General features: G+C 33.3%; 1 protein-coding gene across 1 annotated transcript in view; it reads right to left on the bottom strand.

The window, feature by feature from the left end:
* LOC129216459 (protein eva-1-like) overlaps nucleotides 1-15,048 on the bottom strand; it is a 92,703-nt gene extending 77,655 nt beyond the window's left edge. Inside the window, exon 1 of the mRNA XM_054850673.1 lies at nucleotides 14,803-15,048. Coding sequence (XP_054706648.1) covers nucleotides 14,803-15,048 — 246 coding nt within the window. The remainder of the gene's footprint in view (nucleotides 1-14,802) is intronic.
* Between the last annotated feature and the right edge of the window lie 371 nt (nucleotides 15,049-15,419).

Raw genomic sequence — 15,419 nt, 5'->3', positions numbered from 1 at the left:
ATATTTAAATGATCCTCAGATAATAGGTGGTTGGTGAAGGATGGTTTTTAAAACCTGAATTGCTTCATAACTTAACTGAATGACTGATGATAACTGTAACAAACCTTTTAGAAATCCTTTACAATCCATCTACTTTTCAAGAATCAACGAAAAACAAACACTTTAGCTTACACAAGGATACCTCCATTTGGTGAAGAGCTATTTGGAAATAATTCTATGAATTTGGCACGCTGAATTGAAATATGACTTAAATGTTTGTCTAGGGCCTCAAATCTCTAAAATATAACATTATGGGTTTTATATCAGTTACAAAATGCAAAATATAGAATTTTTTACTGCTATTTTGTACACACATTTGAAGCCTGACTACCGAAGGAGGCAGCTAGGTCGTGGTCTTGGACCCTCGATTTTTGGGTGCCCCAGAATTAGTAATATTGTTTTTGTCTTTTAAAAAAAATAAATAAATTATAGTTTCCTCATATATTTACTTCATTTTTTTCTAAATACTTAAGATATGGAATGTCCTAAACTCCAATAAATATTTTGAACACGTGGGCGAGTGGTTTTGAACGAGTGGTGTTTCAGGGGTGACCCGGTGTTAAAACTAACATACGTTGAACTATGGTTTAAGGGTAGGTACATAGATAAACTGCAGGTACGGGACATTTAACTAATGTCCTAGGCTCTTGCTTTTACATACTTTGCAGCGGAACTTAAGTGTCAAAGACGAGAAACAGACCAAGGATTAAAACAAGAACAAAATTTATTGAAACTGATTATAACATGTTAAACATCTTTGAAGTTACACATGCATGCCAAAACTTGATGACTAGCACAACCACGGCAATTTTAGAAATTCTGAAAACACTGTCTAATGTTAACTTTTTTTTGGCAACGAAGTTAAAATACAAAATAAACTTGAATAAATTAACACGAACACAAAAATATGAGAAGAATATTCCAAAAATGGATTCTTTAAATCCAGTTCCAACACTTGGTTCTCCATGAATGTTTCTTTTTATAAGTTTGACTTATAACCCCCTCCTCCCCCCTGAATATCCTGATTGGGCCTGCAATTTTTTTTTTTTATAGAAAGATCCAACTCGTGGCTCGCCGCCCAAAAAGAACATATGCAAGCAAGAGCTCACGAACTGACCTTAACTCGTTGAAGCGTTGTGTTTAAACTTGCTATCTAGTGCATTTTTTAAAAAGTACATGGACAACAGACGAACAGTAGAACAAATATGTCTGTAGCAATTTTTGTTTTCAGAAGCTTAAACTTGCTTTAGAAATGGCATTTCTAAAGCAAGTTTAAGCTTCTACTCCATTTTGTGCATTTAATGCACAAAATGGAGTAGAAATTGAAAATTTTAGGTATAACAGCAGCATTGATCTAAAAAGTGAAGCTAATAAAAGAACAACTAAATTCCCCCAAAAATGTAGCTAATATCAGTTTTGGAACTATAGGCACCAAATAAAATCTTTTTTTTTTTGGTTGTTGTTATTGTGTTATCATTTTTTTTTTAAATTAGCAAAATATTCATTTTTTGGAAGGAGTCATATGTACTTCAGTTCAAAAAATATGGAAAACAAAAAACTGCAATTATTCACTTATTCTCAATAAAAAAAAATCCTATAAATTCTCATACTTTATCAAATGATTATTTTTTAATTTTAATTTCTGTCTAATGTTTGTTTTTGTGTAAATAGTTTTATTTGTTGAAATTTTATTTCAAACTGCGTGCTGTAAGCCAAAATAATATTAAAAAAAATTACTATTTTTGAGGAAAAAACTTATTTTCAAAAATAAGCGTCCGTTCTTTAACAAAATTTCTAAAAATAAACACTACGTTGAAAAAGATGTACTTTTATAAAATTACATCTTTTTCAATCTTTCGTTACTCGGGAAAATAAAAAAAACGCTTACTATTATTTTTTAAATATTCAATATTGAAAAATTCCCAAAAACGAATAACTGCATCCAATTTCTTAAAAGGTTAAAAACCCAACCTCAAACATCTAAAGTTTTCAAAAAGAAACTGTGCCCTCAAAATGCAGGAACGAGTTTGTAAGTTTGAAAAGTTACAAGCCAAATGTTTCCTAACTTAACCAATCAACGTGGAGAAAAGGAAAACTTTCCGAGACATTTTCCTAAAAGTAAAAACTTTTAAAAAGGGCAGCACGTAAATGTTTACCTTGGCGAGCTAAATGAAACATACATTTTTCTGCCGACCCACATGCTTAGAATTCTTTAAAATGAACGTAATATAGTTACAAAAAAAATATTCGCTGCTAGCATTTTGCAAGGAAGAAGGATTTTCGAGTGAGTTCTGGTAAAGGTACTCTTGAAAACTTGCAAAATTAGTTGTTTTCTTGCGTTGGGCGAGAGAAAAGGACATTAAAATGTATAATTTAATTCTGATGTGACATTCAGCTTTTGCGTGGCTCTACAGAAGTTTAATTAAAGTTGTATTTTGTGTTAATTCTGTATTTATTGTGGTTACACTTCAAACAAAAATGCTCGACGTAATATTTTTTACTGAATTTACAACGACAAAAAGTAGATTTTCGTCAAAATGAATTGTTGTATTCATGAAAGTTTTAAGACTGCATTTTGAAAGTTTTAAGACTGCCTTTTTAAATTTCGTATAACTGTGACACATTTGTCGCCACATTTCTAACAGTAAACATTAAATGAACGTGTAATCAGTAAACTAGTTTCCTATCCTTGTATAAGTGCACGTCGAGGAAAGATAACTGAATGGATTCATATCAAGAGTAAAGAAACAATAGTAAGAATAAAATCAAATGCACTGTAAAGGTCAAATGCGAAATGTAACTAAACAAGAATGCAACCTAAGTGCAAAAGTAGGTTCATTTTTTTGTGTTTCAAATTAGCCATCAATAATAATATAATTCATTGATCATCAATTAATGCATCGAATGAGTTCACTAATACTCTAAAAAATCTAAGTATATAAGTGCATAAGTGGCCTCGTTTTCTATGTTAAAACTTTGGGCTAACGATCAATACTATTGCAATCGATAAATGAACCAGAAAAAGTAAAATTTTAGAAAATTCAAGCTTTAAAGGAATTTTCTAGTGCAGTTGTGTCTAACCATTTTTCACCCGAGTGCCGCTCCTTATCCTAAGGTGAATCTCGAGGGCCAGAACACATATATAATTAAAATATTATTTACTTTTTTTATAGAACATCGGCAACTCCGTAAAAGGAAACGAAACCTACATATCAAGAATTGTTATCATTAATGCATGCTTATTTTAATAATACGAAGTTTCCATCTCTTTTATAGAAACTCGTGTCTGACTATTTGGTTCTATATTTGCAGCAATCGTTCATAATGCCAAATGAAGACGAACTGTTTTCTTGAAAAGTTCCAGAATATATATGACGATTAATAATATTTAACTTAACAACGGATACATGGTAGGTTGTGGAGCACCACTGTTCTAGTGTGTATTGTGTGTTGAGACTTCAGCACTAGCTCAGTATAAAATTTCATGTCAAATAAATTGATAAAATTGCTCAGTGGAAAGAATTTTCCTATTATCTTTCTTCACTTTTAAAAGTGATGCAAGTGACAAAATTAAAAATTTACAAAATACAAATGATAGAAGAACCCCTCGTTTGCTTTGGGCAAGAAATAGTACTAGTAGTCCTGGTAGGTGCTGCTACACAGCATGATTTAGAAAATATTTTTAATGAAAGCATACCTAGGAAAGCAAGCTTCAAACATTTTACTCAAAACCTAAAATCGTCCACATACATCTTTTGTTTCTCACTGCCTCATGTGGATATTGCAATTTTTTATTAATTGTCTGCTGAGAATCTTCAGCGTATACTAAATTTACTTAAATTGCACGTGTTTGGCACGCAATTTAAATTTACCATTTAATCATATTAAACCGGGAGAGAAAAAAAAAATTACAAGAATCAGCTTCCTCGTACATTTCTCATAAATGAGATCATATGAAGAACATCTTAAAAAAAGAAATGTCACATAAATAAAACGTTCCCAAAAAAATGTCAATTAAAAAGTAATTTCACGCCTTGTAAATTGCAAAAAAATGGCAACCCATCATAACTTCCGTTGAAAGAAAACATGCCTAATTTTTCTAAGCGATTTAGTGCATCTTTTTCTTCACTTTTTTTTTTTTTTTAGTTCTCATGTCAAGTTTTTAAGAAATGTTCTAACTGTAACCTTTCACCTCTCGTTAAAAACATGTTTCTCTTTACATTTCAGAAGATTTATCAACTTTGACAAAGTGGTCTTGACTTTGTTGGCGGTTTATCGCTAGGTGAGACACACGCAAGATAAATGCCATTTGTTTTATTTTAGAATCGAAAAATGTCTTTCCTAAATGTCGTAAATTGTATAAACTTGTTAACAAGTAAAACTACTATTGTTGTTGTTGTTCCTAATCCTACCTGGTCTAGACAAGCCTACACTTAACTAGATCAGGGCCATTAGAGCAGATGTCTTCAAAACATCAAAGTCATTTAAAAATAACAATTAGAAGGGCAATATTTGATTGCTGTTGAGATTAGCAACCAGCTGATGAAAGAAAAAAAAAATGGTTAAAAGGCTAATATTTGTTTGCTGATAAAATTAGCAAACTGCTAATAGGATCATCTATTGATCAGAAATCTAATATTCGATTGGTGGTAATTATTTTTAATAAAATTGCTTATAATTTAAAAACTATGCAAAAGTTTTGAAAGAAATTTATTTAATCTAAATAATACATTGCTATTTAATTTCAAACTAGAAAATCGCCCGTCAAGGTATGGCGGGTGAAAATTGCTTCTATATTTGAACGAAGCCATTGCCTGTTTTGGTGATATTATGAAACTTGAAATTGTAGCCCTAACTCCAGTGGATGAACCCTAAACTCCAGTAGGTAGCGTTCATTGTTGACCATTTATTGGTTTTTTCATTCCCCTGAAATGACAGTCTTACAAGTAAAACAGTTAAGTTACCGGATCGAGTTCAACCTTGTCCCAATAAACCCTTTCCCTGCATACTAAGCATTACCAAAACATACTATCAAATTATCATGACGTGGCGCGAGTTTCATCGTTGAAACACGCGGGTTACTCGATCATCGGTTATTATTTATATGAGGATTAGTTGATTTTTAGATTTATTTAGTAATGTTTATATAAATATCACTTATTAATGTATTACTGTCTGACCACCGATGAGATGGAATGACTAACATCCGGTTCGCAGGTGAAAATGAACACACCAATTAGTTTTCAGGGATGACAGCTTTTTAAAATGCGTACAGCCTCTAAATTAATGAACGTAACAAGAACATCACATTTTTACTTTCCTCCCTCATTTGGATGGACTCGTCTTAACTGAATGTTTGCCAGCTCCAAAGAAATCTTTGGCAAAAAACTTGTTTCTGAAATGTCAAGCTGTTTTATCGGGTATCAACTTAATGAAATTTTAAACTATTTATTAAATCATTGAGATTTTAAATCTCAATTTATTAAACATAAACAAAAATGCCTTTAAAAGTAAGTAAAGATATTCAAAAATTAATTATCTAGCTACAATCTCCGCAATTGCCTCAAACATATGCTAATTCCTACTGCCGTAGCCAGGTAAATGGCAGTATCTGCAGAAATAAGATTCTGAGATATTTGAAGAAGTGTGTTGGATTCAATACTAACAATAGGGAAATGTTAGAATAAGGCGTTATTTTCGCGGTTTTTTTCAGAGGAAACAAAATAAGCAGACTTTCCCTGTAAAGCTAACGTACAAAGAATAAAAAAATGCAAAAAAAATAAATAAATAAATAAATAAATAAAAAAAATAAAATAAAATAAAAAATAAAAATAAAAATAAAAAAAAATAAAAATTTGCAGTTACTGCCCTTTATCTGCTCACGGCAGCATAGCCTACACCATGAGAGATGTTTCAAAACAAATCATTTCGTTAACATGTTAACATGTTACCAAAAAGATTAAAATGAAATCAATGCGCTTCATGTATTTTACTCCCGTCACTATTCAGGGTGTTCCGTTTTAACCTGCAAGACCTTTATATTCGCAACCGTTAGTCCTAGATGTATACTTCCAATTGCAAAAATGTTCAAAATCAGAAGCAGAGCTAAGATATTGAAAGTTTGAAGGAAAAATAAAAAGAAGCCAAAAAATACAAAATTTAACTTTTTATATGGGCCCCAGGTTCCCTAACTATATTTAAGGAAATAACCTCCGTTGAAAAAAATTCCAACACAAGAAGTTTGAAATTAGTACGACCAATATTCACCGAGATATGAAACGCAGCTTTTTGTGAATTACACCACTTTTCACTCGCCGTCAATAGAGCCTTTTAGGGGGAAATATAGCAGTTAACAAGTATTTAAAATTATATGTGTATAGAGTGTGGTTTTTCAATTTGTTCGAGGTTTTGTGCTGTGCTTTTGCGTATAATGGCGTAACATTTGCATTTATTTTTGAATAGCAACGAAAAATATAAATACCTTGTTTTTCTTACTTTGACGTCCTGTCATTCTCCTCAAAGGGCGAAAAGTTCCAATCTCATCTTCAGTATGGACCCTTAAAACATTGAACTGGAATATCTCCTTCAGTTTTAGTAGCACAAATGGCAAGTTTTTAGTGTCAGTAATGGTTTTCAATGGAGATTATTTGTCTAAATATTAGGGGACCTAGGGCCCGTATAAAAAGTTAAAATTTTATACTTTATGACTGATTTTTATTTTCGCTTCAAACTTTCTATATCTGAACTCTGCATCTGATTTTGAACATTTTTGCAATTGAAGTGTACATCTAGGACTAACGGTTGCGAAAATAAAGGTCTTGCAGGTTAAAACAGAACACCCTGTATACCAACAACTGTTTCCATCCACGATTCTTACTTGGATTGCATCATTAGCGCCGTAACCAGGGCATGTTTTGAAAAGGCGTTCACTAAGTCACTATGAATAAGGCACGTGGCAGTCCCAAACAGGATGTCATTTGGTTCAAGTGCCGCGTTTCCTGCCATTTTTTTTCTCCTTTAATTACCCTCCCCAGAACATCCCACACTCCTCAGAGGAGGGCCTACCAGAAGGATATAAAAAATTAAGCAAAGTAATCTTTTCACATCCTAATTAAAGTCGAAAGCTATCAGAATGATCTCGGTTCGGGTTTTACTTGGAAAAAATATATATATTAAAAAAAAAAATCTTTGCGGATTCGGGAGATTTGTGTGGAAGCAAATGTTTAAAATCTGCGGGGTTCGTGATTACATTGAAGGGATAACAATCACAAAGCTTTGTTTATTGCACAGTCTGTCTTACTTTCTCTCACACACACACACACACACACACACACAGACATTCATATGTTTTGCAGCATTGAAATACCAATTGAATCTCTTGAGTCGCAATTTATTTTATGTGAAAGATACGTTTATTTTTAACGAAAAGAAAATGCGGACGAGGCGAACAATTTGAAGAACACATTTTGGAACATCAATGGAACAAACTTCTTTTTTCAAATATATTACATATTTTGAAGTTTGTGCTGAATTTTACAGCGCTCTCGCGTTGCAGACGTCAGGCCCGTACAGTCTGTTTCCCAGTTTTTGTCAGGGAAGAGCGTCATTTATAAAGGTGATGCCAAACAGCAACGATACATTGTTAGATAATATATACTAGTATCACATTAAGGAGTTCTATCAACTGGAAATTAAGAAAACTAAAAATTATTTTGATACAAAAGAAAGCGAAACTTCTGATAAGAGCGAAAAGAAGACAACGGGACGTAAATGTCTTTTCAATCTATTATCAAATGTATCCCACCAAAAATATTCTGTAAAAAACTAGCCAAGTCTCGAGAGGCGAGATTGTACTTGTTTATCTCTAAAACGTAATGAAATCTAGACAAAGTCATGACAAGTCTAAGGTTCCTTACTGCGATTTCTTTATTATTATAGTTAATGTTGTGTGACTTGGCCGTTAAACATTCTTTATACGTTAGTGGGTACAGGTCAATTTTGTTTACACTTTTTCCAAGTGGCAATTTTCCATCGTCAATGGGTAGCGGTTCTGGCGACAGATTGGTGCAATGGTTTCATGGAGCACCTAGTTTTGTACCCTTGTGTACCCTTTAACGGCCAAGTCACACAACATTAACTATAATAATAAAGAAGTTGCAGTAAGGAACCTTAGACTTGTCATGACTTTGTCTAGATTTCATTACTTTTTAGAGATAAACAAGTACAGTCTCGCCTCTCGAGACTTGGCTAGTTTTTTACAGAATGTTTTTGGTGGGATTTCACTTCTTTTTGTAGAAACATTTAATTTGTGTAATGTTCGAGTAGATTAAAGTTAGGCTAGATTAAATTAGAAGATGTGTCGCACTACGCTGGACTTTTGCAATGACAGTCGATTTTTTTATGTACCAACAGTAGAAGGGGGCATTACCATATCTCTAATACAGCTGAGACCAGCTAAAGGTTCTTCATTAGATACTTCAGACTTTCGATTTTTGACGTCAAATGAAGCGGTCCACCAAGTTGAATATTTTTTGTGAAGGCGGTATGTCGATCTCTAATAGTTTGGTTGGGCTCTCTTGTGTTTTCTAATCAGGGTCACTCCAGATCTTCGATTAGCCTAGTTTTTACAGTTATCCCTTTATGTGGCCATTAAACCCTAACTCTGTACTAAATTTCACCTCTCTGAGCTTATGGGAAAAATTAGTTCTATTTTGATGATCGTGAGTGAGAGAGTGAGTGAGTGAGTGTCATAAATGCGAAACTTTGCTTTCGCTTAACTTCGGAACTAAATGACCTACAGGCTTGAAATTTTGGATTTAAAGTATGCAATTATAGCTTACTGGATGACGAAAATTTCTGCTTTCTGGTCTCATTCAGAGAATTTGAAATAGGGGCCTGAAAATGCGGCGAAAATGGTTCCAGTAAAGGATGGTTACGGCAGTGTTTGCTTCGCGCTCGACTTGGCGGGGGCACTGCCGTGCCACCCGATAAATCAATCTGCTTCCAAATGTGCCTATCAATCTGTTCTCAAATGTATATTCAATCTGTTTCCAAATGTGCCTATCAATCTGTTCTCAAATGTGTTTCCATGTTTCATGTTTAAATTAAACACTTGTCACGAGCTTGAAACATTTGGTACAATTCGGGTCACATTTTAGAATACTTATTACTTAACGTGAGAATTCGGAATCAAAATACATTTTTGAGCATATTCAGGCATTTGGAAAACTTTTTTTTTTGCTTGAAGTGTTTCAAACGTGCTTCCTAAGTGTACTGGGAGAGTTTTCAGTGCAACGCACATGTTTGTCCTAAATCGCGAGCTTGCGCAAGCGCACGCACGTACAGACACTTTACGAATCCTTGCTGTAAGCCATTTCTGTGCGCTATTTTGTTCGTAATAATGTGTTTGAAAATTCAAACTAACGTACGAAATAAGATAAATAAATACCTTTGTGCTGAACAGTAAAGTAAGAAAAACAACGTTAAAAAAAGAACAAATTTGCCAATTACAGCAGACACTTGTCCCGACTTTTGTCGGATCTCTTTTCATCCATAAGCTTATTGCTTTTTGCATTGAAAAAGGCGTTCCCTGTAACGCCGAAACACGTGTCTGCTGTAATTGGCTAATTTGTGATTTTTTTAACGTTGTTTTTCTTACTTTAACATACGAAATGCTCTTAAAATAAAAAATTCCATTTGTAACTGATAAGTTGTGTCGCCCGGCTTTATACGGTCTACCTTGAAAATAAAAGTTATGTCATGCGACACGTGTCAAACAATTATCTTTAAATACTAGAAAAAAACAACGAAAATCTAAAAGTCCCGAATAAATTAAACGCAACCTTCCATTAATACAACAAAAATTCTTGATTATCTTCTGCTGGCAGTACAAAAAATAATAATAATGCCAAAAAATAATCAAAAGGGAAAAAAATTAAGCAAAACCAAGAATTTTATTTGTTGACAGTCGAGAAAAAAATGGCAACAGATCTTTCTTCGCAATGGTTTTATTCACGCTAATTTAAATTATGCTCGTTGGCGAAAATGATAAATTTTGGATTTGATATTGGTGCTTTATTAGGCTTAAAATGCTTATAACGCCAGCTTTCGAATGGGACTTGAATATGATCATTATTTCGGGTGGAAAGAGCCATTTAATGCCATTTTTGGGTCCTAAAAGTAAAATTAGAACCTTGAGATATATTTTGTGCGTTCGAAAACCCCCCTGCGTTCCTTCTGCAGTGCCCAAGTACCTCCCTGACAAATTTGGTCGAGATCCGACATAAACTGTGGATTTGTATAGGGAACGTACACACATATATTTATAGTCTTTGTTTTATTTACATAGATAAGCAAATAATTTTTAAAAAAAAATCCCATGCAAGACATACACGCGTAGCTCAAATAATACCTTGAGGAGTCTAAGGACCCTCAACCTTCAAAATTTACGACTTTCAGAAAAAATATATGTGATGCATATATAATTTAATTCTGAACAATTTGATACCTTATTTATTACCATACGCAAAAAACTTTTCAAGTTATCGAAAAAATGCTTAAACTTTCCCCATAGAGATTTATATTAACAACTGCTGTTAAAGCGTCTTTTTCTCAGGTTGCGTTTTCTCAGGTTTCCCGTTTTTGCGTGCGTGATATCTCAGAAAGTTTTTAATATATTTCCGTAAAACTTTCTATCTATGTTTGTCTGGTTTATTTTTTTGATCTGAACCTAAATTTATTTTATTTATTTATTTATTTATTTTTGTTTTGAAATTATATAAGTTAATACCAAAAATTTCCAAAATTTTGGGTGTTTTTTTTTATTTTATTTTATATTAACATTCATTTTTAGTTAACATTTAGGTTCAGATCATAATTATGAATCAGACAAATATTTATGAAAAGTTTTACGGAAATACATAAGAAGCTTATTGAGACATCACGCACGCAAAACGAGAAACTGGCACCTGAGAAAAAGAGGCTTAAACAGCTGCTGTTAACATAAATCTCTATGGGGAAAGTTTGCGCATTTTTACGATAACTTGAAAAGTTTTTTGCGTATGGTAATAAATAAGAGATCAAATTGTTCAGAATTAAATTATACATAACATATATTTTTTTTCCAGAAAGTCGAAAATTTTGAAGGTTAAGGGTCTTTAAACCCTTTAAAGGAAAACACCAACCACGGATAAATTTGCATGGTTAAGAGTCAGTAGTGGACTTACAGGTTTGGGGGCCAGTATCCATATCACAAAGCTATGTAAAATATTTATCATGTGCATTTATGTGTCCCCCTTCGAGGGTGACTATGGTCGTGGGAACCCATTGCAATTGTGACAGAGTAAATCCACCACTGTTTGGAGAGCTTTAGAAGTACCAGTAAGCTTTCCTTTAATCCTTCGCTTCTATTTCTCAGTCAGGACGAGTTGAAAACTTTCAGAAGCAGTTTTTTTTAAAGATATGGTGTACGATTTCACGTTATTTTCAACAACACACACATTGTGCCGTGAGAAATCTGCAGCGTATCTGCAGGTGTGAGGTTTTTGAGACAATTGAAAAAAAAAACGCGCTTGGGACTATATTAACACCGGGGAAATGTTTTAGCTTGACGTTTGTTCGTGATTTATTTTTCCCCGAGACTAAACAAGCAAGTTTGTTTGAGGCAAAGTCATTGTAATATTGGTCCAGTTCAATGCACGATGGCATAATATGTGCGAATTTAGAATTAACCATCATCATCAATGGCACGACAGCCCTGGGTGAGCCAAGACCTTCTGAACCAGCTGTTGCTAGCCTCCTCTATTTGTAGCTTAGTTACTTCAGTTCTTTGACTTAAGGACAATATAATTTAGAATGAACTTGATTAAAGTTCGGTGTCATAAGTTATTAATAAAATGCGAACCAATTAGAAAATAACATTGCAAAAAGGAAATTTTTAAAACTATAACCGCTTTTTAAATTTTACATTTCTACAAAAATAAGGCATAGTAAGCCTGAAGTCTTGGTAAACAGCTTATAAATTCATAATAAACACATTATGAGTCAAACATTAAAATATCTTGAGGTTATGAAAATATATTAGTTCAGTTAGCGCTAAATATCTTAAAATTAGAATAAAATATCAAACAATGTAAACGCATTTCAGAAAACATAGTAGAGTTAATTGTCTGAATCAAACATAAGAAAATTAAAAGTATAAAAATCCATGCTTAGTAATGCATATTTTTTTTTTCAAAACACGTTGTACTATAGTACTTATAATCAAGGCTGATAGCAAATACTATATCGAACCAAGAATAATCAATTAGCTCAGACAAATTCAATCGCAAGAGTTCGGTAAATACAAAATACGACTATTAATGGTTTTAGAAGTATCAAGTTTTAATGAAGTAATTGTCTTCTTTCTTTTAACCAAATCATTCTTTGAAGCTAAGATTAGATTTTAAAACTGGGGGTTTAAATCATTAATTAATATTCCAAAGTCAACATCGTTCTTTGTCCACGTAAGTTCTTAACTCCAACACAACTATAGATAACGTGTTTAACGCTCAATCGTAGTCAAGACAAAGACCGAACATAATTGAAAACAAAAATTGAACAAGGAATAAAACAACTTTTCAAGCTTGATTAAGCGCAATCTTAGAAAAAATCCGTAAATAACGATATCGTCAGTACATGCTTCAGTTATTTTTATAACAAAGCTCACTTTTTTTCGTTTCATTCAGATAACAATGAAGTGCTTTGTCTTCATCAGACCTCTCTCCTTTAGGATACCAGGATACAACAGAGTCTTCTTTTAAGTCTTTTATATGGAGCGGTCGAGTATGAAGATTTCCATTAATTTCTTGAATTAATTAGAAAATCTAACTTACTCCAAAAGATATAATTAAAAAAAGAAGATAGTTTAGCACAATGAAAGCAAAAATTTTAGAAGGAAATTTGGATGCTTTAAAATTCTTTGACACAACTATTTTCTTTTTAAACTCTTAAAGTTGCTCTACTAGTACTTTTATTACAGTTATGTAATGTACAGTGAATAAAAAGAAATGTTAAGTTACGCGAAGGTGAGAAGATTTTGGTTTGTTTAAATAAGGCAAAAAATTTCTTAATAATTAAGATTTAATTTTCGTGCAAAGAACAAAAATCTGGAAAGTAAACAAAAATGTAAGTTTTAGTAAATGCAGAATTATGCTTATGGTTATTTTTTGCTCTAATCCAGTATTTTTGCCTTAACCACACCTTTGCCCCCTAGAACGGAAGAGTTCAAGCTCAAATTAATCAAGTTCTTTTTTTTTTTTTTAATATTTCCTGCGACTTAATAATTAGTGATTGTATATTTTTAGAGCTCAAGGTGAACGAAGTTTCAGTTATTGTTAATCTTCACTATAGCTACAGGGATCAAAGAAAGTAAAGTACAGTGAAATTCGATTTTCAAATTGAGCTGCCACACGAAAATTATGATCTGTTTTTAAACTTGTCCTCATATTACAGAAAATAGCGTGAATTTTTTTTTTTTAATTTAACTTAAAATTTAAAAATCGTCATAACTTTACTAGAATGTTTATATAATGGTTTTCAATAATTAAGTTTACAAGTGGTTTAAAATATGTTTTCACAAGTAAAAGATTGATAAAATTGCAAATAACATCAGCCCAAACTAAGGGGTTTGCATCAAAGAAACATAAAATATCTCACTGCTCTTAAGAATTGACTATGAGGGAATTACTGGTACTGCGATTACTCGAGATTTTTTGCTTGAAGTTGTCTTAGCAAAACATACCATGTTCACAACTGCTCCGTGTGTTCACATGTGCTTCCTTCACCCTATATATTCACAATATTATCACGAACACCACATGCTCCCTTTTCCAGAAAAATTATTCTGTAAACAGAGCCCCGGAATGCATTACTAATATATTAGAGAGAAATACAGTTCTCTCTGAAAAGTTTCGGAAATATTAATACATTTTGCCAACTATGATTAAAATTTGGACATTAATTACAGTATCCATTATGTTTCGCCAGGAAAGGAAATAAATTTAGCATGCTCGCTGGAATTTACTCGAACTAATCAGTGCAGCGCAAATATGTATAAGCATTAATATCTCAGATTAATCTTGAAACGACTTGTAATGAATTGTTGTAATTCCAAATACCCTGAACATTAACACATTGATAACAGCGGCTGAATGCGTTGCGGGAGAGTGTAGAAGTGAAACAGTTGTTACTAATGTAATCATCTGAAGGATTAGGGCTAGCTTAAGTCGCATTAAAATTGTAATTGTCACTATATATGTAGGTACCTTTTATTTAAGTGTAAAGTAGTAGATTTTTTTATGTTTGGGCTTTTCCCTTGCTGCACTCATGATATATACACTGGCCTCAAAAAGTTAAGGTACAACCGGTGTTTTGCGTCTAATTTGCATGAATTACAAAATTTGAAATGAATGTATAAACAACAAATTTGGGAAGGATATGTGCATTAAGTAGTTTTTTATTGAATGCGTCATAGAAATTTGTATAATGTATTGTGAAAAGGATTTTTACCAAAAGAAAGCAATCTTTGCGGAAAAAGTCCATTCTTGAAGAAAACAGACCATCACATTGTCATGTAAAAAATGGCATCAAAGAAATACAAAAATTTCTTCTTATAAGGAATGTGTCTCTCTCCCCCCCCCCCCCAACTTAAATGCTTTGGCGGCATCACTTTTCCATGCTGTTTATTAAGTTTTCGGACACTGGAATCCGAAACGAAGACCAAACACAGAGTAAGCCTCGTTCCAGCTCATGTAACGACCTTGGAAGAGGATTTAAACCAGCAATCTGTCTGCTAAGATAGCCCCAAAGATGTTCTATCGGATTCAGGTCCGGAGATCGATCTGGCAATTCCATTCGTTGCAAACCGTGATCCTCAAGATACTCCTCAACAATCTGAACACGGTGAAGTCGTGCATTATCATCCATCAGAACGAAATCATTACCCATAGCACAAGGCATACGGGCGGACATATGGATCAAGGATCTCCTACCGATATCTCAAATCAGTCAGAGTTCCTCTATGGAACACATGCAGGTCATTGTGACCACCGAGCGAGATCCCTGCCCAAACCGTGATTCCACCACCTTTGTAACTGTGTCTTTCAACACTGTTGGTATCTAGCGCGCTGTTCCCTCCCGATCAGTAGATGCCCTAAATCACTCTCCAATGCAAATCTTGACTCAACTGTGAATAGCACAGAAGCCCATTGCTGCTCGGTCCAGGAAACATGTTATCTTGCCCAGCATAAGCCGATCCTTCGTTACAATCCGTTGAGGGAAACAATCACAGCTGGTCGTCTTGCATAGAGAGCTGCATTGTGAAGACGATTTCGCACCGCAGT

Source organism: Uloborus diversus, chromosome 2 (genome assembly GCF_026930045.1).
Source record: "Uloborus diversus isolate 005 chromosome 2, Udiv.v.3.1, whole genome shotgun sequence".
Classification (NCBI taxonomy): Eukaryota; Metazoa; Arthropoda; class Arachnida; order Araneae; family Uloboridae; genus Uloborus; species Uloborus diversus.
The sequence above is the reverse complement of the archived record's forward strand: the minus strand, read 5'-3'. Positions and strand labels throughout refer to the sequence as shown.